This window comes from Carcharhinus amblyrhynchos, chromosome 2 (assembly GCF_965287045.1).
Source record: "Carcharhinus amblyrhynchos chromosome 2, sCarAmb.v2.hapA, whole genome shotgun sequence".
NCBI lineage: Eukaryota > Metazoa > Chordata > Chondrichthyes > Carcharhiniformes > Carcharhinidae > Carcharhinus > Carcharhinus amblyrhynchos.
In genome coordinates this window covers 125,264,543-125,292,443 of record NC_137325.1, presented here as the reverse complement: position 1 = coordinate 125,292,443, position 27,901 = coordinate 125,264,543, and the positions used below count along the sequence as shown (strand labels likewise).

The 27,901-nt window shown below is 43.1% G+C and overlaps 1 protein-coding gene across 4 annotated transcripts in view; it reads left to right on the top strand.

The window, feature by feature from the left end:
- Positions 1 to 216: 216 nt before the first annotated feature.
- Positions 217 to 27,901, top strand: part of LOC145358429 (ATP-dependent 6-phosphofructokinase, platelet type-like) — a 123,693-nt gene continuing 96,008 nt past the window's right edge. For all 4 annotated transcript variants that reach the window (XM_080212503.1, XM_080212522.1, XM_080212513.1 and 1 more), the window contains exons 1-2: positions 217 to 464; positions 22,124 to 22,197. In XM_080212503.1, coding sequence (XP_080068629.1) covers positions 365 to 464; positions 22,124 to 22,197 — 174 coding nt within the window. In that variant the 5' untranslated portion in view covers positions 217 to 364. The remainder of the gene's footprint in view (positions 465 to 22,123; positions 22,198 to 27,901) is intronic.

The following is a 27,901-nucleotide window of genomic DNA, read 5'->3' as shown; positions in this document are numbered from 1 at the left end:
GTGGACGAGGACAAGATTTTAAGGGCTCCTGGGGGTGGGGGTGGGGGGGGGGTGGTGGCGCATCCTAACTTGGAAAGCCCTCTTAGCCCGCCCACCCCTTGTCCTCTGGCGCCTCTTGATTGGTGAGCCTCGGGGAACGGCTACTCAGCCATAGGCTTAGCGCGGCTGTCAGTCTGGATGCGCCTGACGGCACAATGGGGCGGGCTTGTCAAGGTTAGGTTGAGAGGTGGAGCGTGGAGAACCACAGCCTGAGCAGCGGGAGTAACATTTGGGGCTTGTGAGCACCCACCCAACCTTAACAGCAAAAAAAACTCAACATCTCCTTTATTTTGGCTCAAAAACTATCCCTGTCTCAAAATAAACGATGGAAGCAGACGCTTCGCACAGTGACAAAAAATTGCTGGAGAAATTCTCGGGGTGTGGAAAATCCATCGGCGTCCTGACCAGCGGAGGGGATGCACAAGGTAACAAAATGTAGCAACAGGATGAGTTGTGGCAGAGGTGTATGTGTGTGTCTGAAAAGAGAGAGAGCCTGACTTTCCACAGCCCGCCAGAAAGCATCACTGTGCTGGATTTACATTTCACCTTGGTTTATTAAGTAAAACATTGATCTTTCTGTACTGTAGGGTTTCTATTCTATTGTATTTTAACTCAACATCCCATCCGGACGGTGAATGTAAAAGAGTCATTTCCTCATCTCGCATGCTCTCCTGACCGCATTGCGTTACTTTCTGTTCTGTGTGCAAAGTCATTTTTTAAGAAAAATCAGCCTGAAAACTCTTGGTTTTAGTTTTTTTTAAAAAAATATAAATATGATCACGTTACATTTTTTTTAAAAAAAGCAACATTACAGCCAGGTACACACATCTTTTCCATCAGCCTTCATGCTTTTCGTGTCATCTATGCCAACCATCAAGCAAGCACCTTTTTTTTTATATACCGACTGATTGTGTCTTTCTTCATCTCAAAGAAACTTAGTCAATCGGTGATTTTATTTGCAGGAATAAAATATTCTGTCATGCCTATGTTGGATTTTTTTTTGGACACGGAAGAGACAGTCAGCATACGTGCTTCTCTCTCTCTCACACACACACAAGTCATTGCGGTTCGGAGTTTATGCGTCAGTCTACAGAGGAAGGAGGGAGGGAGGGGCTGTAGGCGCGTCCTGGCTTGAAGCGCTGTTATCTCGTACAAATTTCAAATCTTTCAGCCAACTTCCCCGATGGGTCACTTGCAGTTGGCAGCACCATCTGGGCTTCTGCTTGCATGCCCAGGGTGGGTTTACTCCAACTCGTCTCCCTGCTGTGTTGTACCAGCACCCCTTTGCAATTGTTTTTTTTCCCCTTGATTTATTGACATACCGGTCCCAAACTGCCCACTTTAATCTCGCAAGGTCTGGACTGCAATGAACTGACCTTGAGATTTTCTCATCCAGGATGAGAATATTTGTAACCCTGACCTGGAAAAGGATCTGGTTTATTTTTACTCTCTCTGCTTGAACCGTCCCGTGGGCAATTTAATTAAGAGTTCCCTTCTCTGGTGTCTTGTGAAAAAAATCAATTATTTATAAAGCAGCACATATGCGTTGAGGCATTTAACACTTTGCTCTAAAAACCATTTGTGAACACCTTTGAAGCCTAAAAAATAATACTCATGCTGAAAAATCTCTTAAAACTTGGATCAACTTTGGTGCTACTGGATAAGGAAGGGGATGGGGCGTGGGTGGGGGCGGGAAATTAGAGTTGCCAGTTCCATACTTCTAATCACTTCCAAATATCTCTGTACCTAGATTGTGCATGCATGAATATTGGGCAAGTCAGAATCAGGAATGGCTGCTGGCATAGTGGTGCAGTGGTTAACGCTGCTGCCTCACAGTGCCAGGAACCTGGGTTCGATTCCCGGTTTGGGTCACTGTGTGGAGTTTGCATACTCTCCCCATGTCTGCGTGGGTTTCCTCCGGGTGCTCCGGTTTCCTCCCACAGTCCAAAGATGTGCAAAGAGTGAGGTTGATTGGCCATCCTAAATTGACCCTAATGACAGGGGGACTAGCAGGGTAAATGTGGTCGGTACAGCCTTGATGGCCTGAATGGCCTCCTATATTGTAGGGATTTTGTGATTGCCTGCTGGCATTAAGGACAGGGTTTTATCCTTTAGGTCAGGATGCTGGCATTAGGGTCAGATAGGGGTCATGGTCCCAATGTTTGGAGAACACTTACTTTATTTCTGGATGGTGTGATGTTCGTATGGGAAACGCAGTGTCAAAGGCGTGTTAGCTTGAACTAAGGCCAAGGTGTGCCGTAACAGTACAACAATTCTGCTGATGCCGCAATCCATCATGCACTGTGCCATGTGTGAGCTGAAGTCTTTGTTGATCCATGGTACTCAGTCAGTCGCTCAGGCGACTTCTCTGGTGACATCTTGCTTTTCTGAGTCTGTTCCCGTTGATTTGAGGATGAATTGGCTGGTATTGATGAAATGTTCCACATAGTTCTAGAGAGCAGAAAGAGGCCATTTGGCCTATCGAGTCTCCATCTGAGCATTTTACCCAAGCCAAACCCCTGCCCTATCCCCATGCATTTTACTCTAGGGGCAATTTGGCACAGCCAGTCCACCTAACCTGCGTTTTTGGCCTGTGGGAGGAAACCCAAACACAGACACGGAGAATGTGCAAATTCCACACAACAGCCATCCACGGCCAGAATTGAACCTAGGTCCTTGGTGCTGTGAGGCAGCAGTGCTGATCGCTGTACCGTCCAGAAACATGTTTGCAAAGCAGGTTTCTGTTCTGCTGTCATGCTGGTGAGGGTAGAGGAGGGGGTGGTGTGCATTGCTTTATGCATTCACTTATTCCAGCAGAGTTGAGTCAGGTTATGAATCAGTCGTTCGATTTTCTGTTTCTAACTAATTAGTGACTGGAGAGTGAGTTCTTAAAGCACGAAGACCAATAGAAACCTTTCCAACATTGAAGAAGCAGCAGCAGGATAAAGGGGGAGGGGAGCACGGCACAGTGGCATCTGTGTTTTTGGTGCCTTCTCCAACTTTTCTAAACGATTAAATTTAAAAGTGTTCAGCTGCTGGGCCACCTTTGTGGGGTTGCAGCAGTGGCCAGGGAGGTGGAGAGATTGCAGGGGGCCACTTTCGGGAAGGGAAGAGACCTGGGGGTAAATTTGAACAAAAGTCTCTGATTAAAAACTCTCACTTGGTCACTTGCTCTTGTGGTTGGGTAACCCTGCTTACCCTCACGCCATCTCTGGTAGAAAGGCTCCGGGTAGGATAACAGGGTATATTTTCAAGTTTGACCCCAAATTGGACTTTATACCTAGGAGAGGTAAAAGGGATGAAACAATAGTTTAAACATCTTCTTTGGGAGAGGAGATTCACGTAGTAATAGGATTATTTACTAATTGTTAAGTTGAAACAATATTCTGAATGTAATAACTGTTTAAATTTATCCAATTAAATTTAGTGGGGGTAAACCAATGAGTTAACAAATTTCACTCTTGTCTTCGAGTCACAGTGCGATGAGTTCAGTTGCAGCCTAGGGCTTGTTAATAAAGATATGGTGCTGAGCATTCTGGACAGAGAGAGTATTGCACCATCAGAGATTAAACCAAGGCCCCCAGCTATGCTGTCAGGTAGAATCAAACATTCATTCTCGCTATCTGGAAGAAGAGCGTATAATTTCTTCCTAGTGTCCTAAACAGCACTTACTCCTCAACTGCCATCACCATAAACTTTTTAATTGGTGACTCACCTCATGGGTGTTTGTGATGTACACAATTTGACTGCACCTTCATTACAACAGTGACCGTGCTTCAAATGTAATTTAATGGTTGTGGAGCACTTTGCGACATGGAAGAGACTATATAGAAACACAAACTGGAAGCAGGTGTAGGCCATTCGGCCCTCTGAGCCTGCTCTGCCATTCATCTTAATCATGGCTGATCATCAAATTCAGTATCCTGATTTCCCCCCTTCCATATCACTTGATCCCTGTAGCCCCAAGAACTACATGTAATTTCTTCTTGAAATCAAACTACGTTTTGGCTTCAACTACATTCTGTGATAGTGAATTCCACACATTCTCCACCTTATGGGTAAAGAAATTTCTCCTCACCTCAGTTTTAAACTACGATCCCCAGTTCTGGATTCCCCTCACTATTGGGAACATTCTTTCTGAATCTACCCTGTCTAATCCTGTTAGAATCTTATAAGTTTCTATGAGATCCGTCTCACTCTTCTAAACTCCAGTTTAGATCAGTGCATTCATTCAGGCCCTTTCAGTTCTGGAATTTGTATATATATTAATCCACATTGATGGGATATGGGACTCATCTCTGTTAGTTCCAAGAGTCCGATGTGAAATTAATTTTGACAGTGTTAATTGCAAGGACATCGGAGCACAGAACTGCCTTGGTTTGCCACTGGATCGCCATTCTGTCACAGGGATGTCCCAAATCAGGCTGCTTTGTGAAATGGAAATGTGACTCCGCAGTAGCAAGTTGTTTACTTTTGATGTTGGAGCTGAGCCATGTTGTTAGGGTGGTAAGAAAGAGTTTTTGCATTATGTACTTGAACAAATTTAATCCAGTCAACAAGGAACGTATGGCTAATGCTGAATTCATTTAGTGCAATCGCAATCAAAACACTTTAAAACTCAAAAGTATTAATCTGAACTAAAACTCTGTGATTATTGATTCTTCTAGGTGTGATTCACCAAAGTCTAAGTAGAGCATATTTATTCTTAAAGGAAGTACAATGTGGTGCTGTGTATTGCAACATAATGGCACGATTAAACTCAAAAGCAGAAATCTTGATTAATTTCTTGAAAGATTAGATCGTGATCAAATATTGAATGTGTGCAAGTGTTATTGGTCCCTAATGAGAAAAGGTTTCTTTTCTTTCAGCAGTGAAATATGGTTCTTTTTGTATCCATACTGTCATCACTAAGTTGAATGTGTTTCTTTGATGTGCATATTTGAGCCACTTTTGAATCCGTAATTAGGAGGTGCAAAGCATGTGTCTAAATTTGAACATATTCTATACTGGTGAATGTAGACTGTGTGCATGGAAAGGAAAATCAGTCTTTGGGCTGTTCATCTTTTGATTGTACTTTTATATTTATTGGGGATAGCTTATCAGCATCAAACAGCTTTCCCTGATTGAGGAAGGTAGTCTGCCACCTTGTTTCTGGGTATCTGCCAGAGCAGCTTTGAGTTAGAGTGGCACATATGTAGTTCATGATTGACTCACAGTATGAAAGTAACAGATAGGAAAAGGCCACTAAAAGCAATTTTCCTCATTGACCCCCATCCACCATACTGTCTACACAGTCTTGTGCATTAGTCAGTCAACTGCAGGAAAATGCTTGAGAAGTTTTAACTGGGGCTTAGTACTACTGCCTCTCAGTGCCAGGGACCTGGGTTTGCTTCCGGCCTCGGGTCACTGTCTGTATGGAGTTTGCAAATTCTCCCCGTATCTGCATGGGTTTCCTCCCACAGCCCAAAGACATGCAGGTTAGGTTGATTGGCCATGCTAAATTGACTGTAGCGTCCAGGCAATTAGCAGGGTAAATGTGAGAGGTTATGGGAATAGGACCCGAGTGGGATTGTGGTTGGTGTTTACCAATAGACTTCATAGAATGATGGAATCCCTGCAGTGCAGGAGGTCATTCGATGAGCCGAATATGCCACCTTTTTTTTAACCACTAATCTGGTCTCAGTTGCCTGCATTTGGCCCATTCACACTCTATCCACCTTACCCATGTAACTGTCTAAATGCTTTTAAAAAGACGAAATTGTACTTGCCTCTACTACTACCTCTGGCAGCTTGTTCCAGACACTCACCACCCTCTGTGAAAAATATGCTCCTCTGGACACTTTTGTATCTCTCCCTTCTCATCTTAAACTATGCCCTCTAATTTTAGACTCCCCTAACCTTAGGGAAAAGATATTGACTATTCAGCTGATCTATGCCCCTCATTATTTTATAGACCTCTATAAGATCACCCCTCAGCCTTCTATGCTCCAGAGAAAAAAGTCCCAGTTTGTCCAGCCTCTCCCTTCGATTCAAACCATCAAGTCTTGGTAGAATCCTAGTACTGCACTGCTTCTAGTTTTATAATATCCTTTCTATAATAGGGTGACCAGAATTGTATACAGTACTCCAAGTGTGGGCTTACCAATGTCTTGTACAACTTCGATAAGATGCCCCAACTCTTGCATTCAGTGTTCTGACCAATGAAACCAAGCATGCTGAATGCCTTCTTCGCCAGTCTGTGCATCTGTGACTCCACTTTCAAGGAGTTATGAACATGTACCTCTAGATCTCCTTGTTCTGTAACTCTCCCCAACGCCCTACCATTAACTGAGTAAGTCCTGCCCTGGTTCAATCTACCAAAATGCATCAGTTCACATTTATCTAAATTAAACTCCATCTCCCATTCGTCAGCCCACTAGCCCAATTGATCACAATCCCGTTGCAACCTGAGAACTTTTTTCACTGTCCACTATGCCACCAATCTTGGTGTTATCTGCAAACTTACTAACCATGCCTCCTGTATTCTCATCCAAATCATTAATATAAATGACAAATAACAGTGAACACAGCACTGATCCCTGAGGCACACTGCTGGTCACAAGCCTCCAGTTTGAAAAACAACCCTCTACTGTCACCCTCTGGCTTCTGTCATCAAGCCAATTTTGTATCCATTTAGCTACCTTACCCTGGACCCCGTGAGATTTAACCTTATGTAACAACTTACCATGTGATACCTTGTCAAAGGCCTTGCCAGAGTTCATGTAGACAACATCAACTGTATGCCCTCATCTACCTTCTTGGTTACCCCTTCAAAAAACTCAATCAAATTTGTGAGATATGATTTTCCATTCACAAAGCTATACTGACTGTCCCTAATCAGTCCTTGTGTCTCTAAATGCCTGTAGATTCTGTCTCTTAAAATATCTTCCAACAACTTACCCACTCCAGATGTGAGGCTCACTGGCCTCTAGTTCCCAGGCTTTTCCCAACAGCCCTTTCTAAACAAAGGCACAACATTTGCCACCTGCACTCGTCAGGCAACTCAGCTGTGACCATCAATGATTCAAATATCTACTAGGGGACCTGCAGTTTCCTCCCTAGCCTCCCACAATGTCCTGGGATGCACTTCATCAGGTCCCTTTTATGAATGCTGTTCAATGAATCAATTATTTTTTGACATTAAGGCATATAAATTGCACAAAATACTTTACAATCCATTGGCAAAACCACTTATTGAAGGGCTGACTTGAGTCATTGAGTGTGAAATGCAACTAGGGTTCAAATATGGATCCAGATGTATTTAAGTGTTGCCAGTAACTAACAGGGGCCAAACTAGTGCCTTGTTGAAACTGTTGTGGGAGGATAGGCAATTGGTCAATCCCTGCACCCAACTGGCTGGCAGGTCTAATCTGGTGGGTTGGGCGGTGGCTGGCTGAAGGATTATTTGTGATCTCAGAGAGAGCAATTCTCAAACTAAAACCCTTAAGTCTCTGTTTTTTAAATGGCTTCCAGCTGTTTCTTTAAGGTCAAGTTGCATCTAAAATGTGGTAGAACAGAGTTTTAAAATCAGGTTCCTGCAACTGATACAGTGCCCTGATTCAGATTCTCGGCAGCGTCTTCCTTTGATTTGGTGCTTGTCTGCTTGTTATGTTATTGATGATCAACTATGATCATAATGAATAGCAGAACAGACTCAAAGAGCCGAGTGATCTATCCTTGCTTTTAGTTTCTATGTTTCTATATACAGGTCCAAATAACTATTGTGTCAAACAGGATGCGGGATTCAAAAACTAAAGCTAAATCACCTTACCCCAATTTCTGAAGTAATGGCTACGTATGTTTTCACTTGCAAGCCAGAACGTTGGAATAGCCAATCCAGCCTGTTCTGCCACTGAAATACTGCTTGATGCACCTGCCTCACCTCAATGTTCCTTAATGCCTTTGGCTAGCAAATATCCGTTGCATCTGATTTAAAATTATTAATGAGCTCGTATCTAATGCTTTTGTAGGAGAGAGTTTCACTCTTTGCACAGAAAAGTGTGTCCTGAATTCTCTCTTGGCTCTGATTTCAAGATTCTGTTCCCTTGTCCGAGACTCGCTCAGCAGCGGAAAATGTTTCTTGCTGTTGTTATTCTCCCCATGAAGTGCACTAACTTTTACAAAGAGAAATGAATTTCCCAGTGACCAAAGGAAAGATTGTGCATGAAAAGGTTTCACGTTACACAGCTTATGCTGTCAAAAGCAAACTAAAATCAGCATCGACTAAACATTACAAAGTAGGCAACGAATGCACTGAACTGCAGACAAGATATTTTCCTCACTAACTAATTAAGGCAATCGAAAGGTCCACACCACATTTATGTTATGCCAAGCTCTCAGCATATATGTAGCCTGTAGATAAAAGTCTAAATTTCTCCTGGCATTCCAACACGGTCCCTTCTGCCTTCCAAGTTGGGATGAGTCTTCCAATGTAACTTTGAAAGTCGCTTTGCTCAATATTCCGGCAGCAAGACATCTAATGCTGATTCCATGGTTCCCAAGTTCTGTCTCTTTGGACAAAGAGCCATTTTCCACCAGCACTGTGCTTGGGCCAACACAACAGTTTCTTCCCCCATTGTTGTCTTTGCTGTCCTTCCAGGGTCCCAGTGTTCTGGATTTTCAAAGGCTGGTCAATTCCAGATACCTCTTTAAAAGTGGTGGGTGACCCAAATGCAGAAATTTTGCCTCTATTTATGATGGATCTCATTTTTACCAGTACTGGAGGCAAAAGGACAAGGCATGAATCACAAGATGGGAAACCTAATCTCAGCAGGGCCATTTGAAATTAGTGCTGAATTCAAACAGGCCATATTTTCCCTTAACCCACTCTGCGGGAGTCAGAGATTTATGGTGTAAATGTAGTTGCTCTTGAAGGGCAAATAATGTCTGTTTAAGTGTCACGACATGAACTTATTCAAATTTCCAGTCCTTTAAAAATGAAAACAAAAACGGGCTGAACTTCAGTGAGAGCCAAAAAAAAGCTGGCTGCAGGCCTGTTTTAATTGACAGGCCATCTGGTTTAGGTTAGACAAAATCATGATCATATATTCCTTTGGAGGTCATTCGACCCATCAAATCTGCACCAACAACAATCCCACCCAGGCCCTATCACAGTAATCCTATACATTTACCCTGCTAAATCCCTGACAATTTAGTATGGCCAATCTGCCTAACCTGCACACCTATGGAGTATAGGTGGAAACCAAAGTACGCAGAGGAAACCCATGCACACACGGAGAACATGCAAACTCCACACAGACAGTCACCCAAGACATGAATTGAACCAGCGTCCCTGGTACTGAGCGGCAGCAGTGCTAACCACTGTGCCACAGTGCTGCCCAAAGATGTGTGGGTCAGATTGATTGGCCATGCTAAATTTCCCCTTAGTGTTAGGGGGATTAGCAGGGTAATATGTGGAGTTAAGAGGGGATAAGACCTGGATGGGATTGTTATCAGTGCAGGCCCAATGGGCTGAAAGGCCTCCTTCTGCACTGTAGGGATTCTATGTTCTTGCAGTTTCAGTAGAGTTCATTATTGAGATTTCTCAACGGTTGTTGTTAAAGCTGATGTTGTTTTGAATGTCTGGCCTTGTTTGGAAAAGCTACAAAATACATTGCAGCGCAAAGGGGGCTGAGTTGATTTCATGGTTGGGGGAACTTTCTGACCATCCCAACCTTTCCACAGTGAAAATTGGGTGCAATGGGGTCTTTTAAGCTGAGAGAATGGGTGTCCCTCTTTTGTGTGAATATGTTAACACTGGCATATTTGTTTCAATGGATTTTATCTGTTTAATATTAAAATGTTGGTTGTCAGCATGCTTAAATATTGCTGAGTTCTGCTATCTATATTTTTTTCTGAATTGCTAATGTGATTTTTTTTGTGTTTAACATATTTCCCTTCAAGGAATCAAAGAATAGATTTGGGCCAATTTACTTTTCTCTGATGGACTCAGTGCTGAGATATGCATTTTTACGAATACTATTTTGTTATTTCCTGTACATTTTCCATCAAGAAGATTATTGCTTCTACCTCTCTCATATTGCCTGTCCCTGTCCCACTTCAGCTTATCTCCTGCTGAAGCTTTCATTATGCCTTTGTTGCTTACATACTGACCATTCCAGTGCTCCTTAGTTATCCTCCAAGTACCATCCTCCATAATCTTGTGGTAAGCCAAAACTATGTTCCCAGACTCTTAATTTACACCAAGTCCTGTCCACTGATTTCCCTTAATATTGTTGACCTCTATCAGTTCTTGACACATCAATGTCTTGATTTAAAAAAAAATCATCCTTGTGTTCAGATCCTTCTAATGCTTCACTTTTCCCCATTTCCACAACCTCCTCCATCCATATAATCCATTAAGACCTCTGTATTCCTCCAGTTCTGGCCCCCTGCTGCAGCGAGGTTGAAGAATATGGCACGCAGACAATTTTCCATTCACTGCAGTGGGATGGGAAAATCTCACCAGAGTGAACGGCTGTAACATTCCAGCTCCTCAAAGAACATTCTTAAAACTAACAGAAAAACAATATACAATAGATGCTGGAAATCTGAAAGATAATCAAAATGTTCAGGCCAGGCAACATCTATGAGGAGAAACAGTGTTCAGATTAAGTTCTGATGAAAGACCACTTAAATTGAAACATTGGCTGGAACTTTCCAGCTGCTCATTCCGGTGGGATCTCCTGGCTCTGCTGACAGTACACCTGCACCATGGGTTTCCCAGCGGCGTGGGGAGGAGTCAATGGGAAATGCTATTGTCAGTGGTGGGACAGGAAGATGCCCTCCTGGCCAACATAGTGCTACCTCCCACTATGAGAAACATGTTGAAGGGAGGTCGGAGAACCCTGGCTGTTAACTTTGTTTCTCTAATGGCCTGCTGAGCCTTTCCAGCAATTTTCTTTCGCTTTAAAATCTTAAATCCTTGTTTGATTTAAGTTTTTGATCCTCCGTTGCAATGCATCCCAGTGTTAAATTTGGTCTGAAAACATCCCTTCGAAGCACCTTTACTCATTAGTATCTATTCAAACCAGAATGTTGAAGGTTAAAATGGAGCAAGGTTCAAGTTAACAACAGTTGAACATGGGGTCAGTCTGCCCTTGGAGAATCATACATTACAATCTGTTATGTTAATGACATTTTCTGTTAATGTACTGCAAACTACTCAAAAATAAAGCAACCAGTTTGCATTATGTAGGGAAGGGAAGATGGAATGTAGTTAGTGTTTGAGGACCCCGTTAGGCCCCCTACTTCGTGAGCCCTTTGACAGCCCTGCTGTCCCTTTTCTCATGCACGTTAAAAATAGCTACATAATTGTTCTTGCTGAACAGTTTCCAACGAACACAGATCCTTGTTTGGGTCTGTACTCTCTGGTTGGTGACATTCCACTATTTAGGCTCCTTAAAGTTGCTGAGGAAGAAGCATAGTAATTGGAATTTCCATTAAAACTGTCATTTGTTATCCTTCTGAAACTGATCACAACTTCAGGATGTCAAGCACTTGCAGATTAGCACAGAAATCCTGAAGTTGTGTGCTGTCTCTCAGGGCTCCAGCACAGGTTGCACTTTTGAACCCCATTCTGCCAGAGAGCAGATAAGTAGTGAGACTGTCAAGAATTCCAACTCCACATCAATGTTTGAAACCCATTAAACAAGACATGACTTTTTAAATCTGGTGGGATGTTAACAATGTTGTAATTAATGAAATTCGATGAACAACTGAATTGGCTCTGAAAAGGTAAATTTATAATTATTAAATGGTTAAATTAGGTTTTTCTTAAATTGCACTTGCACTTTAAAATAATTTATTTCCTTTTCCAATTTTTCAGATTGGAAACTTCTTGTGCACACAGACAAAAATAACTGGTCTGTTTTATTTCCTCGCTACATACAATTACCTGAGCTCCATATCATGCATTATTTTGCCCTTTAGTGAATACTTTTTCTGGACCTAAACTAAATATAATAGTGGCAGGAATTCAAACTAATGAAAAAAATGTGACCCTGCGTTGTCATCAGCCTGTAGTCATTTGTTTGTTAACAGCTGATGCAACCCTACTTCAATTTAATGCTTAAGGATAAAGAAGGTCGCATGCGAGTGACGTTTTCTTTTTATTGTGATTATAATTATTTTTACATTGGGGAAACCAAGGGTTAAATAAGTTCATAAGATATAGGAGCAGAATTGGGCCATTCGGCCCAGTGATTCTACTGATTTGAGAACGGCTGAAATGCTCTTCATCCCCATTTTCCTGCTGCCCCCTGTAACCTTTCAACCCATTACCAATCAAAAATCTGTCTAACTCCTGCTTAAATTTACTCACTGTCTCAGCATCCGCTGCACTGTGGGGAAGCAAATTCTGCAGATTCACAATCCTTTGGGAGAAGTAGTTTCTCCTAAATTTGCTACTCCTTATCCTAAGACTATGACCCCCCCCATCCTAGAATGGAAGCATCTGCTTCATGTCTATCTTATCCATACCTTTTATCTTGTATACCTCAATTTGATCTCCTGTCATTCTTCTAAATTCCAGAGAGTATAGACCTAAACTGTTCAATCTCTTTTCATATGACAAACCCCTCCTCTCTGAATCAATTGAGTGAACCTCCTCTTTACATCCAATGCCACTACATCCTTCCTGAAATAACAGGACCAAAACTATGCACAACACTCCAGATACATTCTCCCAATGCCTTGTATAGTTGCAACAATACTTCCTTAACTTTATATTCTATTCCTTTAGCTATAAATGCCAACATTCCATTCGCTTTCTTTGTTATCTGCTGTACCTGCATGCTTGTTTTCTGTGACTCAAGAATGAGAACACCCAAATCCCTCTGCACCAGAGCATCCTGAAGTCTCTTTCCATTTAGATAATAAATCACCTTCTCATATTTCCAACCGAAATGCATGACCTTACACTTAAAACATAGAACATAGAACATTACAGCGCAGAACAGGCCCTTCGGCCCACGATGTTGCGCCGACCAGTTACAAAAACAATGACCCACTAGCCTATACCAATCCCTTTTCGTCCATAAACCTATCCAGAGATCTCTTAAACGCCCCCAAACTAGACGCATTTACAACTGCAGCAGGCAGGGCATTCCAATCCCTCACCACCCGCTGGGTAAAGAACCTACCCCTGACATCCGTCCTGTAGCTACCCCCCCTTAATTTAAAGCCATGCCCCCTCGTGCTAGCTTTCTCCATCCGAGGAAAAAGGCTATCACTATCCACCCTATCTAAACCTCTAATCATCTTATATGTTTCAATAAGATCCCCTCTTAGCCGCCTTCTTTCCAACGAAAACAACCCTAAATCCCTCAGTCTCTCCTCATAGGACCTCCCCACCATACCAGGCAACATCCTAGTAAACCTCCTCTGCACCCTCTCCAACGCCTCCACATCCTTCTTGTAATGCGGGGACCAGAACTGCACACAGTACTCCAAGTGCGGCCGCACTAGAGTAGTGTACAGTTGCAACATTACACTGCGACTCCTAAATTCAATCCCCCTACCAATAAACGCCAAGACACCGTACGCCTTCTTAACAACCTTATCTACTTGATTCCCAACTTTCAGGGATCTATGTACACACACACCTAGATCCCTCTGTTCATCCACACTATTCAAAGTCCTCCCGTTAGCCCTATACTCGACACATCTGTTGCTCCTACCAAAGTGAATTACCTCACACTTCTCCGCATTAAATTCCATCCGCCACCTCTCGGCCCAGCTCTGCAACCTATCTAAGTCTCCCTGCAGACTATGACACCCTTCCTCACAATCTACCACACCTCCAATTTTGGTGTCATCAGCAAATTTACTAATCCACCCAACTATACCCTCATCCAGATCATTAATAAAAATTACAAACAACAGTGGCCCCAAAACAGATCCCTGAGGCACACCACTCGTAACTGTACTCCATGATGAATATTTACCATCCACCACCACCCTCTGTCTCCTATCTGATAGCCAATTCCTGATCCAACTTCCTAGATTACCCACAATCCCATACATCTGCATTTTCTGCAGAAGCCTACCATGGTGAACCTTATCGAACGCCTTACTAAAATCCATGTATACCACGTCAACTGCCTTGCCCCCATCCACCTCTTTGGTCACCTTCTCAAAAAACTCAATAAGGTTAGTAAGGCACGACCTACCCGCTACAAAACCATGCTGACTATTTCTAATCAATTCATTACACTCCAAATAACTATAAATCCTATCCCTAATAATTTTTTCTAAAACCTTGCCCACAACAGAAGTAAGACTCACCGGTCTATAATTCCCGGCAAAGTCTCTGTTCCCCTTCTTAAACAATGGGACAACATTCGCTATCCTCCAATCCTCCGGGACTACACCAGAGACCAATGACGACCTGAAGATCTGAGCCAGAGGCTCTGCAATCACCTCTCTAGCCTCCCAGAGAATCCTAGGGTAGATCCCATCCGGACCAGGGGACTTATCTATTTTCAGCCCCTCAAGAATTTCCAGCACATCCCCTTTATCAACCGTAATACTGTCTATTTTACACCCCTGCAACCCAATGTCCTCCTCAGCTATATTCATGTCCCCCTGCGTGAACACCGAAGAGAAATATTGGTTCAATACTTCTCCAATCTCCTCCGGTTCCACACACAACTTCCCCCTGCTGTCTGTAACTGGCCCTAATCTTGCCCTGACCAACCTTCTGTTCTTGACATACCTATAGAACGCCTTAGGATTCTCCTTAATCCTATCAGCCAAAGTCTTCTCATGTCCTCTTTTAGCCCTTCTCAACTCACTCTTCAACTCCCTCCTAGCCAATCTAAAGCTTTCTAGTGCACTATCTGAGCCCTCCAATCTCATCCGAACATAAGCCTCCTTTTTCTTTTTAACCATCGACTCAACTCTTTTAGTGCACCACGGTTCCCTAGATCTACCAAATCCACCATGCCTGACAGGGACATACCTATCAAGGACTCGCAGTAGCTGCTCCTTGAAAAAACTCCACATTTCAGACGTTCCCAGTCCCTGTAATCCCCTAATCCAATCCATGCTTCCTAATTCACTCCTGATAGCCTCATAATCGCCCTTACCCCAGCTAAAATTGCTGACCCGAGGTTCATGCCTATCTCTTCCCATCACTAAGGTGAACGTAACCGAATTGTGGTCACTATCACCAAAATGCACACCAACTTCCAAGTCTAGCACCTGGTCTGGCTCATTTCCCAGCACCAAATCCAATATAGCCTCACCTCTAGTTGGCCTGTCTACATACTGAGACAAAAAACCTTCCTGCACGCTTTGTACAAACACTGACCCCTCTAGCGAGCTAGAACTATAGCAACTCCAATCAATATTCGTAAAGTTAAAGTCCCCCATAACAATTACCCTATTACTTTCACTCCTAACCAGGATTGTCTCCGCAATCCTTTCCTCAACCTCTCTAGAACTTTTAGGAGGTCTATAAAAGACTCCCAACAGGGTGACCTCTCCTCTCCTATTTCTAATCTCCGCCCATACTACCTCAACTGACAAGTCCTCATCAAACTTTCTCTCCGACACTGTGATACAGTCCTTGACTAGCAATGCTACCCCACCCCCCCTTCTACCTTCTTCTCTACTCCGACTAAAGCATTTGTACCCCGGAACCTGCAACATCCATTCCTGACCCTGCTCTATCCATGTCTCAGAAATGGCCACAACATCAAAGTCCCAGGTACTGATCCACGCTGCAAGTTCATCCACTTTATTGCGAATACTCCTCGCATTAAAGTACACGCATTTCAAACCCTGCTCCGCCCCACCCCCACTATGCCGTGCCTTGCATTCCCCAACTATGCCCCCCTCACTTTCACCCCCTTTCCTCACTGTCCCTCCCCCCCTCCGAATCAGTTTAAACCTTCCTGCATCGCTTTTGCAAATTTACCCCCCAGGATATTGATTCCCCTCTGGTTCAGGTGTAGACCATCCCTCTTATAGAGGTCCCACCTTCCCCAGAATGAGCCCCAATTGCTCAAGTACCTGAACCCCTCCCTCCTGCACCATCCCCTCAGCCACGAGTTCAAACTTTCCCTCTCCCTATTCCTCTCCAAACTATCCCGTGGCACAGGCAAGAGTCCAGATATAACTACTCTTTCTGACTTCGCCTTTAGTTTCCACCCCAACTCCATAAATCTTTGCTTAATATCCCCTTCCCTTAATCTCCCTATGTCATGTGTCCCCACATGAACTATAACTTGGGGTTGATCTCCCTCTCCCCTAAGAGTCCTGAATACTCTGTCCGATACATCCTGGACCCCAGCCCCTGGTAGGCAACACACCAGCCCAGAGTCCCTACCCTTACCTCCAACTCTCCTATCCGTCCCCATAACTGTGGAGTCCCCAATCACGAGGCCCAATCTCTTACCCCTAACCACCTGAGGCTTGCCAATAGGCTCACCCCCAGAGACCTGCTCCCTTTGGCTATCCCCAGTTGATTTCTCCTCAACTGTAGCCTCCAGGACCGAAAACCTATTTTGGAGGGGAACAGCCCCAGGGGATTGTCCCCCCAACTGCTTTTTGCCCCTCTTCCTGGCAGTGACCCAAGACTTATTCCTAGGAGTGACTATCTCCTTATAACTCCTTTCTATGTCCTGCTCCACTTCCCGAATTATACGGAGCTCCTCTAATTCCCCTTCCAGCTCCTTTACACGCTCCTCCAGAAACTGCAATCTAACACACTTCCCACAAGTAAAATCACCTGAAACACTGTGGGAGTCCCTCACTACATACATCCCACAGGAGATGCAGCTTACAGCCTGAACTGCCATCCCTGAATCAATTACCAGCAGAAAAGTAAAAATATAAATAAAAAAAAACTTCCCTCACACTTATAATTAGGTTAGAGGAGGTGGAAGGGTGGGATTCTCTACCAGTGTAGAGAATCGGGAATCCTCTCTGCACTAATTTATAGTGTTAGGGGCACGAGAAAAAAAAACTACAACTACCGGTAAGCGTCCTAGTGACGACTTCCGGTTTCTAACTAATTTAAAAAAAAAACCGCCGAAACTCGCGACTTAGCACTAAAAATAAAAAGTTAAACGGAATAAACAGAAAAATATACCTTGTTTTTGCCTCCTCGCACGCCCAAAAATCGCTGCCTCTCGACTCTGCTCCACAGGAACAATGAGCTTATCCACATTAAACTCCATCTGCTATATTTTGGCCCACTCTCCTAACCTATCTATATCTGCTTGTAAGGTTCTTATTTCCTCATTGCAACTTAGTGTCCTGCCATCTTTGTATCATCTGCAAATTTGGCTTTTGAGCCTACTATCCCTGCATCTAAGTTGTTGATATAGATTGTAAATAACTGGGGCCCAAGGACAAAACCCTGTGGCATCCCACTAGTTACTTTTGCCATCAAAAAAAAGTCCAGACTCTGTCTTCTGTCCATCAACCAGTCACCTATCAAAACTAATAAATTACCGCTCATCCCATGTGACCTAACCTTGTGAATTAACCTTTTGTGCCGCACCTTATCAAATGCCTTCCAGAAGTCCAGATGTACTACATCTAGAGCATCCCCACTATCCATTTAGCTTGTGACATCTTCGAAGAACTCTAGCAAATTAGTCAAACATGATTTGCCCTTCATAGAACCATGCTGACTCTAATGGATAGCATTTTGACTTTCCAAATGGTCAGTAACATTTAAACATTTGCCCTAGCATTTGAACAGATCTGAAAATATTGTCATTGGATAGCCTCACGTGCATCTCTTTTCACCATGAGCTGTACAGCATTGCCACTATGAAGCACATTTGGATAGACTACACTCTCCAAATTGAATATCGATACTGTCTGGAGCTGAGAAATTACTATGCCAGTTTTTCCTTCATTTCAGCAATCAATCATCTTGTTCCCAGATATTTATTGTGTCTCTCTTTTGCAAGAAAGGAAGATGACAAAGCATGAATTCCTTATCCTACCCCTCTAATAATACTTGCAGCCTGTAAAAGACTGTTTCCTTGTCAAAATAAAGAAATAGTTTCTTGGAAGTACTTCCAACTCCCCTTGTTTAGATGCTGCAACTGTTAGGAATGAACCTCGTGCTTGGATCAGTGTAGATTTTTGTGTCCCTTAGTTGTTCATGTCAGCATCAGGGATGCAACTTGGAATATTTTCTGAATGAACAGGTTGTAATATCCAAGTCATTATTGTAGGTGCTCAACAACAAAAATTGATTAAACAAACGCATCTAAAAGCATACCAGCAACTGTTCATGAGTATGCAGGAGTCATTACTCAAGTCACCATACTTTAAGTGTCAAGTGCAAAAGTGACAGACTCACAAAGTAGTGAAACAGAACATTCTAAATTCAACATTTGGGGAATTTGGCAGCAATCTTCTTTTAAACATTTACAGTAAAGAGGCCACTGTTCTTGTAAATCTCTGTAGTAACGTCACTCAGATTTAAACATGATTGGTCAGAACACCAGAAACATATTCCAACAGTGACAACAAGTACCTGTTTGACTGTTAAACACGTTGGGTTGTCCTGATTTCATGAAAGTGCTTATATAAGTGCGTTTTGTCAATTGGTTTAGACTTCAGTGTTCTTCTTTCTGTCTGATTACATCACTGAATAACTTTGAAGTGTGATATTTGGAGATCATAATTCAAAGTTGCTAAAGCCTTGCAAGGTTCTATATATGGTGAATACCCAGTCCTTTCTTTATCTTCTATAATTGTCCTGCAGGCTTGGTTGATCTTTGCTCACAAACAAAATTACTATCAGATTAGGTAATCGCTAATTTGTATACATATAGCTGTGCATTTTTGTGTGTGACGTACAAGTTAAAATTGCACTGTTTACTGTCAAGACTCGCATGATGAATGGCCACTTCTATGGCCACATCAATAAACGGCCATGATAGAAATTAAACCAAGAGTTTGAGAAGAAAAATCCATTGTGCAATGCACTGAATCATAAAGGAGACAAAGTCAGGTCGCCTTGCTATTGAACAATTAGAAAATATACTGTATAATAACACGTGGATGCTTCTCAGATAATTATTGCTGAAATTGTTTGTTTCTATATTTTCAATAAGGCAAGTAACTAATTCTACCGTTTAAACTTTGACTAGGAAGATTAAAGGATTTAATAAAATAAGTTCTGTTTCATTAGCAGACAGAACGTATACACTCTTGCTCGTATTATACGTGGGTGACTTAACCTCAAATTAAAGCTGTAACTATTCTTTTGGCCTTGTGTTGATTAAGGATGCCTCAATTTACAATGCTGGATAGTTTCCGTGGAGATGCATTGACAGGGTGTTTGTAATTAGTATTTACCACAAAAAGAATGAATTAGTCCACCAGCATGAGTGGACTGTGTATATCCTGGAGTAAGAGGATTATTGCTGAACCTACTCAGCTTTTTGAAAAGCAGCAGACTGTTGATCATTAATTTAGCAGCAAATAAGGCAGAACAAATGAGTTAAAAAATGAGATGAATTGTATTTTTATGCAGATGATTTTACATCTGCCTTGTAAAAATGAAATTCTGAAATAAGCACTCTAAGGAAGCTGTTCCCTTAGGATCCTTGGAGATTTGAGAGCTTTATTTGATTACGTCATGGGTTCATCATTTTAGAATTCATTTGCTCTGGCTTACAATATGATTGGTTTAACTTGTAGTAAATCAGAGCTACTTAGTAGAAGCGTATAATTAAAAAAAAGCACTTAAGTTCCTAGTTATGTTGGGGTGGGACATAGCTCCAGGATAGATGATGTGTGCTCCTAAAAGTGCTCTTGCTAAAATTCAGAATACAATAGATGACATGGTATTTGTGTTAGTGGACTAATAATTCAGAAAATTGGTTAAAATCTCCCAATGGAATTGTTTTAAAAATTCTCATTATAAGAAAGCTGGTGTTACTAATCAGGACCACAAAGTTGTTGTAAAAACCTAGATGGTTCACCAATGCCCTTTTTAGGGGAGGAAGCCCCTTTGCTTGATTGGATTATTTATAGCCACTAGCAATTCTGCAGTTGCTGAGCTGCATGTCAGTTTTGGAACTTGAGTTTGTTCAGATTTTTGTATAAAATAGAATTAATTTTTTGCAAGAACAGCAGACCCAAGTTGTAAATTTGTTTGAGAGAGACATGAAACCCAAAAGACTTTGTAAACAAATATCAACGATAACCCATTACCATCAGACCCACATGAAACCCAAAAGACTGACCTTTTCAACCACAGGTCCACCCAAACTTGTAGGCACCAAGCCTCATCCAAAGCTTACATGAAACTGAAATCCTTTTTACCTTACTTATCACAAAAGTTTTTTTTTATTCTTTATTCCAATTCAATCCAATCAAATCAAATCCAATTCAGAGTCCCAACAAGTTGAGACGTTCCCGATCCAAGCTGACAAGACAGGGCTCTCACCTCCTGTCTTGGGCTTGATCTACATGATCCAAGCTGATTGGAGTGGGTGTCGCTCCTCCTCCAAGGCTTGATCTCATTTGCATCTTAGCCAAACGGCTGAGATGCCGCTGTAAAAAATTGCTTCAAATGAAGCTAAAATGTAATCCAGTGACCAACCAAGTGCAGCATGTTGATACTGCGCTTGATCTCAGCCAAAAGGCCGAGAGAATAGATACACTTGATCTTACTACTTGCAAATTGTACATTGTTTCTAACAACTGGGAATAAAATCCACAACCTTTTGACTTTAAGACAGGAGTACTACAACAAAGTTAAATTGACGATAAATACTGTATTAGAAAATGGAGACTCGTGATACACTGAAGTGATTTGTTAGGAAATCCAAAAATCCTGCCTGAGTTTAGGAAACCTTCATCACTTATAATTGAAATTTGCCTGCAGAATTCCAGGGAGGATAATTGTTCGTGCGTGTGTACCAGCACATGTGGTTAGTGCCTGCCCACTAACCAAATAAAATATTTGTTAATTTACATGAAATTAATAGGTTTCCTTCAGCTTTACGTACAACTGGTATAGAACAACATGAGTAAGTAAATTGACGTCTCAATCAGTTTCCTAAATTTTGTTACCGATGCTATAGTTTTACTATGCTAACATCTTGATTGGTAGGTTGCCTGTTTATGATCACATTTAGTGCCTGAGTATTTTGAGATATGCATGTTTGCTCGATGAAGGTGTAGATGTGTTTTTGAGTTTATTTGGAATACTAAATTTTAGAAATGATGAATACAGCAGAAGACTCTCTTCCAGTTCTTATTTTCTCATACTTGTGGATGGAACTTTGATGGAACTCCGCTGGAGTCATCTACCTGGAAATAAGAGGTCGCATAATAATAGTTTCACACGGTGAATATGAATAACTGTCTTCCTGAAACCTTAACTTGATCAACAGCTCCTTTCAGCTTTTCAAAAGGTGATGCTATTATTTTTGTTATGAGAACTAATTACCTCTTCCATGTACTACTTCTCTTCAATTCAACCCAACTGATTCCCGTAATCTTCTTGTCCTCAGTTGGCCAACTGCAATGATGTTTATATGTAACATGTACTTTTAACGTTGAAAAAGTGGGTGATGATGTTAATGAGTATCCCTTGCTGAGATATCTATATGTCAAGTTTAAAGTTTATTTATTAGTGTCACAAGTAATCTTACATTAACACTGCAATGAAGTTACTGTGGAATTCTCCTAGTTGCCACACTCCAGCACTTGTTTGGATACATTGAGGGAGAATTTAGCATGGCCAGTGCACTTAACTGGCATGTCTTTTGGACTGTGAAGGAAACCAGAGCTTCCGGAGGAAACCCATGCAGACATGAGGAGAATGTGCAAACTCCACACAGGCAGTGACCCAAGTGGAGAATCAAACCCGGGTCCCTGGCGTTGTGAGGCAGCAGAGTTAACCACTGTACCCCCGGGTTAAATCAGGAAAAGATTATAAACCATGAGCAACTGCATGTCTTTTTTTGTGTTGCTACTTTTGTTGTTCATAATGTTCATGATGTTCATAATGCATGTTCATAATGATTCTGATTATAAAGTTCATTTATGACCATAGGTATGAATGCTGCTGTCCGTGCTGTGGTGCGCATGGGAATTTATGCCGGGAGCAAAGTCTACTTCATCCACGAGGTTTGTTTATAATGCACATTACTTTCTGTCATTTATTTTGGATTATAACAAGCACAAAATGAAGTCGTACATGTTGGCTTCACTTTCTAAAATTCACATCTTTTTGTAATAGGAAGTTGGTTGTCAAAACACGGTTAAGCCAGTTGTCAGAAAGTGGCAGAAATTGTCAGCATTTATGTAACACACGTTCGTCCACATCTTCTACAATGAATAATGGTGAAGTTATTGGAGCCCGAAAGCTATTGTGGAATAAATTGTACAGTAATTTTTGGCATCTGCATGTGCACAGTTAGACCAAGACATCTGGATGTTGCTGTTATTTTACCCTGGTTCACCTTAACTACATAGAAATATAGAAAATAGGTGCAGGAATAGGCCATTTGGCTCTTTGAGCCTGCCTCACCATTCAATGTGCTCATGGCTGATCATGCACTTTCAGTATCCTATTCCCGCTTTCTCTTTATACCCTTTGATCCCTTTAGCCACAGGGCCATGCCCAATTGCCTCTTGAACATATTTAATGTATTGGCCCCAGCAGAGAGTTCCACAGGTTCGCAACTCTCTAGCTGAACAGATTGGACGTCTGTCTCTTGATCCTTTGAATAAAGTAAATTGGTGAACATCTGCTCAGATAACTTCAAAGGCATCATTGAACTAAAGAGGGTAAATTATATATATGTGTGTGTATGTGCAATGGAATCACATTCTTAATGCTTGATTGATGGATTTTGCTTATAGGTTGTTACACAGCTATGTAAATTGTAGAATGAGAGATTTGTTTGACAATTTTGAGCAATTGAGGTTCAAGCATTTTGAAGCCTTTAATTATTTTGACAGATTTATGAACAAAAATGAGTTTTTTCCCAAGTGCAGTTTGAATGGCTGAGCACTTAACAGTTTTGAATTCTCATGTGATTAATGTTTTTGGAAGAAGTTTCTGAATGGTTCTTTATTTCTTTGAATTCGTGAGCGTTTCAAATACTTATTATAGGACACATGATTTCTATCCTTTGTGGATAGTGGGTGGTGAGTGGGCAATCAGCAGATGTAGGTGTATGAATGGACCATGGGAGATATGATGGGGGTGTGGAGGGGGCAAAGTAACCATAGAGGATATGAAGGCTGTGGACCTAACAGTCATCCACAGAACCAGCTTTACCCTTTGTTAAGATTATGGCCTTAGCTCCATTTTCCTGCCTGTCCTCATAACACTGACTCTAATGCCAATTAAAAATCTGTCAAACTCATCCTTGAATGTATTCAATGTATGTAGAACATAAGAAATAGGAGCAGGAGTAGGCTATATAGCCCTTCGAGCCTGCCCCGCCATTCAATAAGATCATGGCTGATCTGTCGTGGCTCAGTTCCACATTCCCGCCCTCCCCCCATAACCCTTAATCCCCTCTCTTATCAAAAACCCATCAACCCGCGTCTTAAAAATATTTAGCGAGGCAGCCTCCACCACTTCAATGGGCAGAGAATTCCAGAGATTCACCACCCTTTGAGTGAAGAAGTTCCTCCTCAACTCCGTTCTAAACCGCCCCCCCTTTATCTTGAGGCTGTGCCCCCAGTCCTACTATCCTTTCTGAGCGGGAAGAGTCTCTCCACCTGTATCCTATCCATCCCATTCATCATCTTATACGTCTCCCCCAATAATGATCTGGAGGTGGGGCGGGCTGTTAACACGCAAATAAGTGCGGCGTGCAGGAATGGAACGGCCGTATTGATTGGTCGACCCATGTTGGACGCGGTGGGCTCGAGGAGGAGTTCTTGGAATGCTGCCGGGATAGTTTCCTGGAACAGTGTGTGTTGGAGCCGACGAGGGAGCGGGCTATCTTGGATCTGGTGCTATGTAATGAGGCGGGTAGAATTAGGGACCTTGTGGTGAAGGATCCTCTTGGGGAGAGTGATCATTGCATGGTGGAGTTTCTGGTGCAGATGGAGGAGGAGAAAGTGGGTTCTCAGACACGCGTCCTTTGTTTGAACAGAGCGGAGTACGGTAGGATGAGAGAAGAATTGGCGAATGTGGACTGGGGGAGCGCGTTGGAAGGTAGGTCTGCTGAGGAGCAGTGGAGGATCTTTAAGGTGATCTTTCTTGGTGCTCAGCAGAAATTTATTCCGATGGTCAAAAAGGACCGTAGGAGGAGAGGTAATAAGCCATGGATAACGAAGGAGGTGAAGGAAAGTTAAATTAAAAGCGGAGGCGTTTAGAGTAGCTAAGAGTAGTGGGCGAGAAGAGGATTGGGAGAGGTTTAAATGTCAACAAAGATTGACAAAGAAGTTGATAAAGAAGGGTAGGAGAAACTATGAAGTTGGGCTAGCGCTTAATATAAAAAAGGATAGCAAGAGTTTTTACAAATATATAAAAAGGAAGAGGCTGGCTAGGGTGAACGTTGGTCCCTTAGAGGATGAGAAGGGGGACTTAGTGGTAGGGGATGGGGATATGACTGAGGTCTTGAATAACTTTTTTGTTTCAGTCTTCACGGAGGAGGACGTGAATAATTTGCCGGATGTTAGAGATGGAAAGCTGGTAGGACTGGAGGGTCTCGATGACATTACTGTTACTAGAGAGGTGGTGCTCGACAGACTGGAGGGGCTGATTGTGGACAAGTCCCCAGGACCGGATGGAATGCATCCGAGGGTCCTGAAAGAAATGGCGGAGGTGATAGTGGATGCCTTGGTGGTTATTTTCCAGATGTCGCTGGATTCCGGGGAAGTGCCGGAAGATTGGAAAACGGCTAATGTTATGCCGTTGTTTAAGAAGGGTGCCAGGCAAAAGGCGGGAAATTATAGGCCTGTTAGTTTAACGTCTGTTGTAGGTAAAATGTTAGAATCCGTCATCAAGGAGGAAATAGCGAGGCATCTTGAGGGGATCTGCTTGATAGAGCAGACGCAGCACGGTTTCGTTAAAGGGAAGTCGTGTCTGACAAATTTACTGGAGTTCTATGAGGATGTGTCTAGGGCGGTGGGTAGAGGAGAGCCGGTAGATGTGGTCTTTCTTGATTTTCAGAAGGCGTTTGACAAGTACCTCACAAGAGGTTATTGCAGAAGGTCAGGGGGCATGGAGTTGGGGGTAGGGTGATAGCGGACTGGTTGTCAAATAGGAGGCAGAGAGTGGGGGTCAGTGGGTGCTATTCGGATTGGCGGTTGGTGACTAGTGGAGTGCCCCAGGGGTCGGTGCTGGGCCCTCAGCTATTTACCATTTATATAGATGATCTGGAGGAGGGAACCGAGTGTAGGGTGTCGAAATTTGCTGGTGACACCAAAATTGGTGGAAAGGCAAATTGTGCGGAGGGTGGTGAGAGTCTACAGAAGGATCTAGATAGGCTGGGCGAATGGGCCAGGAAATGGCAAATGGAATTTAATGTTGGCAAGTGTGAGGTGGTCCACTTTGGTAGGAATAATGGTAGGAAGAATTATTACTTGCGTGGTGAAAAACTGCAGCAGGTGACGGTGCAGAGGGACCTCGGGGTCCTTGTGCATGAGTCGCAAAAACCCAGCTTGCAGGTGCAGCAGATGGTCAGGAAGGCGAATGGGATGCTGGCCTTCATCGCGTGGGGGATTGAATATAAAAGTAGGGAGGCCTTGCTGTGGCTGTATAGGGCATTGGTGAGGCCGCAGCTGGAGTACTGTGTGCAGTTTTGGGCGCCGTACTTACGCAAGGATATTTTGGCCTTGGAGGGAGTGCAGAGGAGGTTTACTAGGCTGATGCCGGAGTTGAGGGGGTTGAGCTATGAGGAGAGGCTGAATAGATTATGCTTGTACTCGTTAGAGTTTAGAAGAATGAGGGGAGATCTCATTGAGACGTATAAGATGATGAATGGGATGGATAGGATAGAGGTGGAGAGACTCTTCCCGCTCAGAAAGGATAGTAGGACTAGGGGGCATAGCCTCAAGATAAAGGGGGGGGTGGTTTAGAACAGAGTTGAGGAGGAACTTCTTCACTCAAAGGGTGGTGAATCTCTAGAATTCTCTGCCCGTTGAAGTGGTGGAGGCTGCCTCGCTAAATATTTTTAAGACGCGGGTTGATGGGTTTGTGATGGGAGAGGGGATTAAGGGTTATGGGGAGAGGGCGGGAATGTGGAACTGAGCCTCGACAGATCAGCCATGATCTTACTGAATGGCGGGGCAGGCTCGAAGGGCTAGTTGGCCTACTCCTGCTCCTATTTCTTATGTTCTTATGTTCTCCCCTCATAACGAGAACAAGCCTAGTTTATTCAGCCTCTCCTCATAGGTCAACCCCCTCAACTCCGGCATCAGCCTAATAAACCTCCTCTGCACTCCCTCCAAGGCCAAAATATCCTTGCGGAAGTACGGCGCCCAAAACTGCACACAGTACTCCAGCTGCGGCCTCACCAATGCCCTATACAGCCACAGCAAGACCTCCCTACTTTTATATTCAATCCCCCTCGCTATGAAGGCCAGCATCCCATTCGCCTTCCTGACCACCTGCTACCCCTGTAAGCTGGATTTTTGCGACTCATGCACGAGGACCCCGAGGTCCCTCTGCACCGTCGCCTGCTGCCGTTTTTCGCCACGTAAGTAATAATCCTTCCTACCATTATTCCTACCAAAGTGGACCACCTCGCACTTGGCAACATTAAATTCCATTTGCCAGTTCCTGGCCCATTCGCCCAGCCTATCTAGATCCTTCTGCAGACTCTCCACACCCTCCGCACAATTTGCAGTTCCACCAATCTTGGTGTCATCAGCAAATTTCGACACCATACACTCGGTTCCCTCCTCCAGATCATCTCTATAAATGGTAAATAGCTGAGGCCCCAGCACCGACCCCTGGGGCACTCCACTAGTCACCATCCGCCAATCCGAATAGCACCCGTTGACCCCCACTCTCTGCCTCCTATATGACAACCAATCCTCTATCCACGCTAACACCCTACCCCCAACTCTATGTCCCTCGACCTTCTGCAATAACCTCTTGTGAGTTACTTTGTCAAACGCCTTCTGAAAATCTAGAAAGACCACATCCACTGGCTCTCCTCTATCCACCGCCCTAGACACATCCTCATAGATCTCCAGTAAATTTGTCAGACACGACTTCCCTTTAATGAAACCGTGCTGCGTCTGCTCTATCAAGCAATTCCCTTCAAGATGCCTCGCAATTTCCTCCTTAATGACAGATTCTAACATTTTACCTACCACAGACGTTAAACTAACCGGCCTATAATTCCCTGCCTTTTGCCTGGCATCCTTCTTAAACAACGGCGTAACATTAGCCGTTTTCCAATCATCCGGCACTTCCCCGGAATCCAGCGACCCTCCAGTCCTACCACCTTTCCATCTCTAACACCCGGCAAATTATTCACGTCCTCCTCCGTGAAGACAGACACAAAAAAGTTATTCAAGACCTCAGCCATATCCCCATCCCCTACCACTGAGTCCCCCTTCTCATCCTCTAAGGGACCAACGTTCACCCTAGCCAGCCTCTTCCTTTTTATATATTTATAAAAACTCTTGCTATCCTTTTTTATATTAAGCGCTAGCCCAACTTCATAGTTTCTCCTACCCTTCTTTATCAACTTCTTTGTCAATCTTTGTTGACATTTAAACCTCTCCCAATCCTCTTCTCGCCTACTACTCTTAGCTACTCTAAACGCCTCCGCTTTTAATTTAACGCTTTCCTTCACCTCCTTCGTTATCCACGGCTTATTACCTCTCCTCCTACTGTCCTTTTTGACCATCG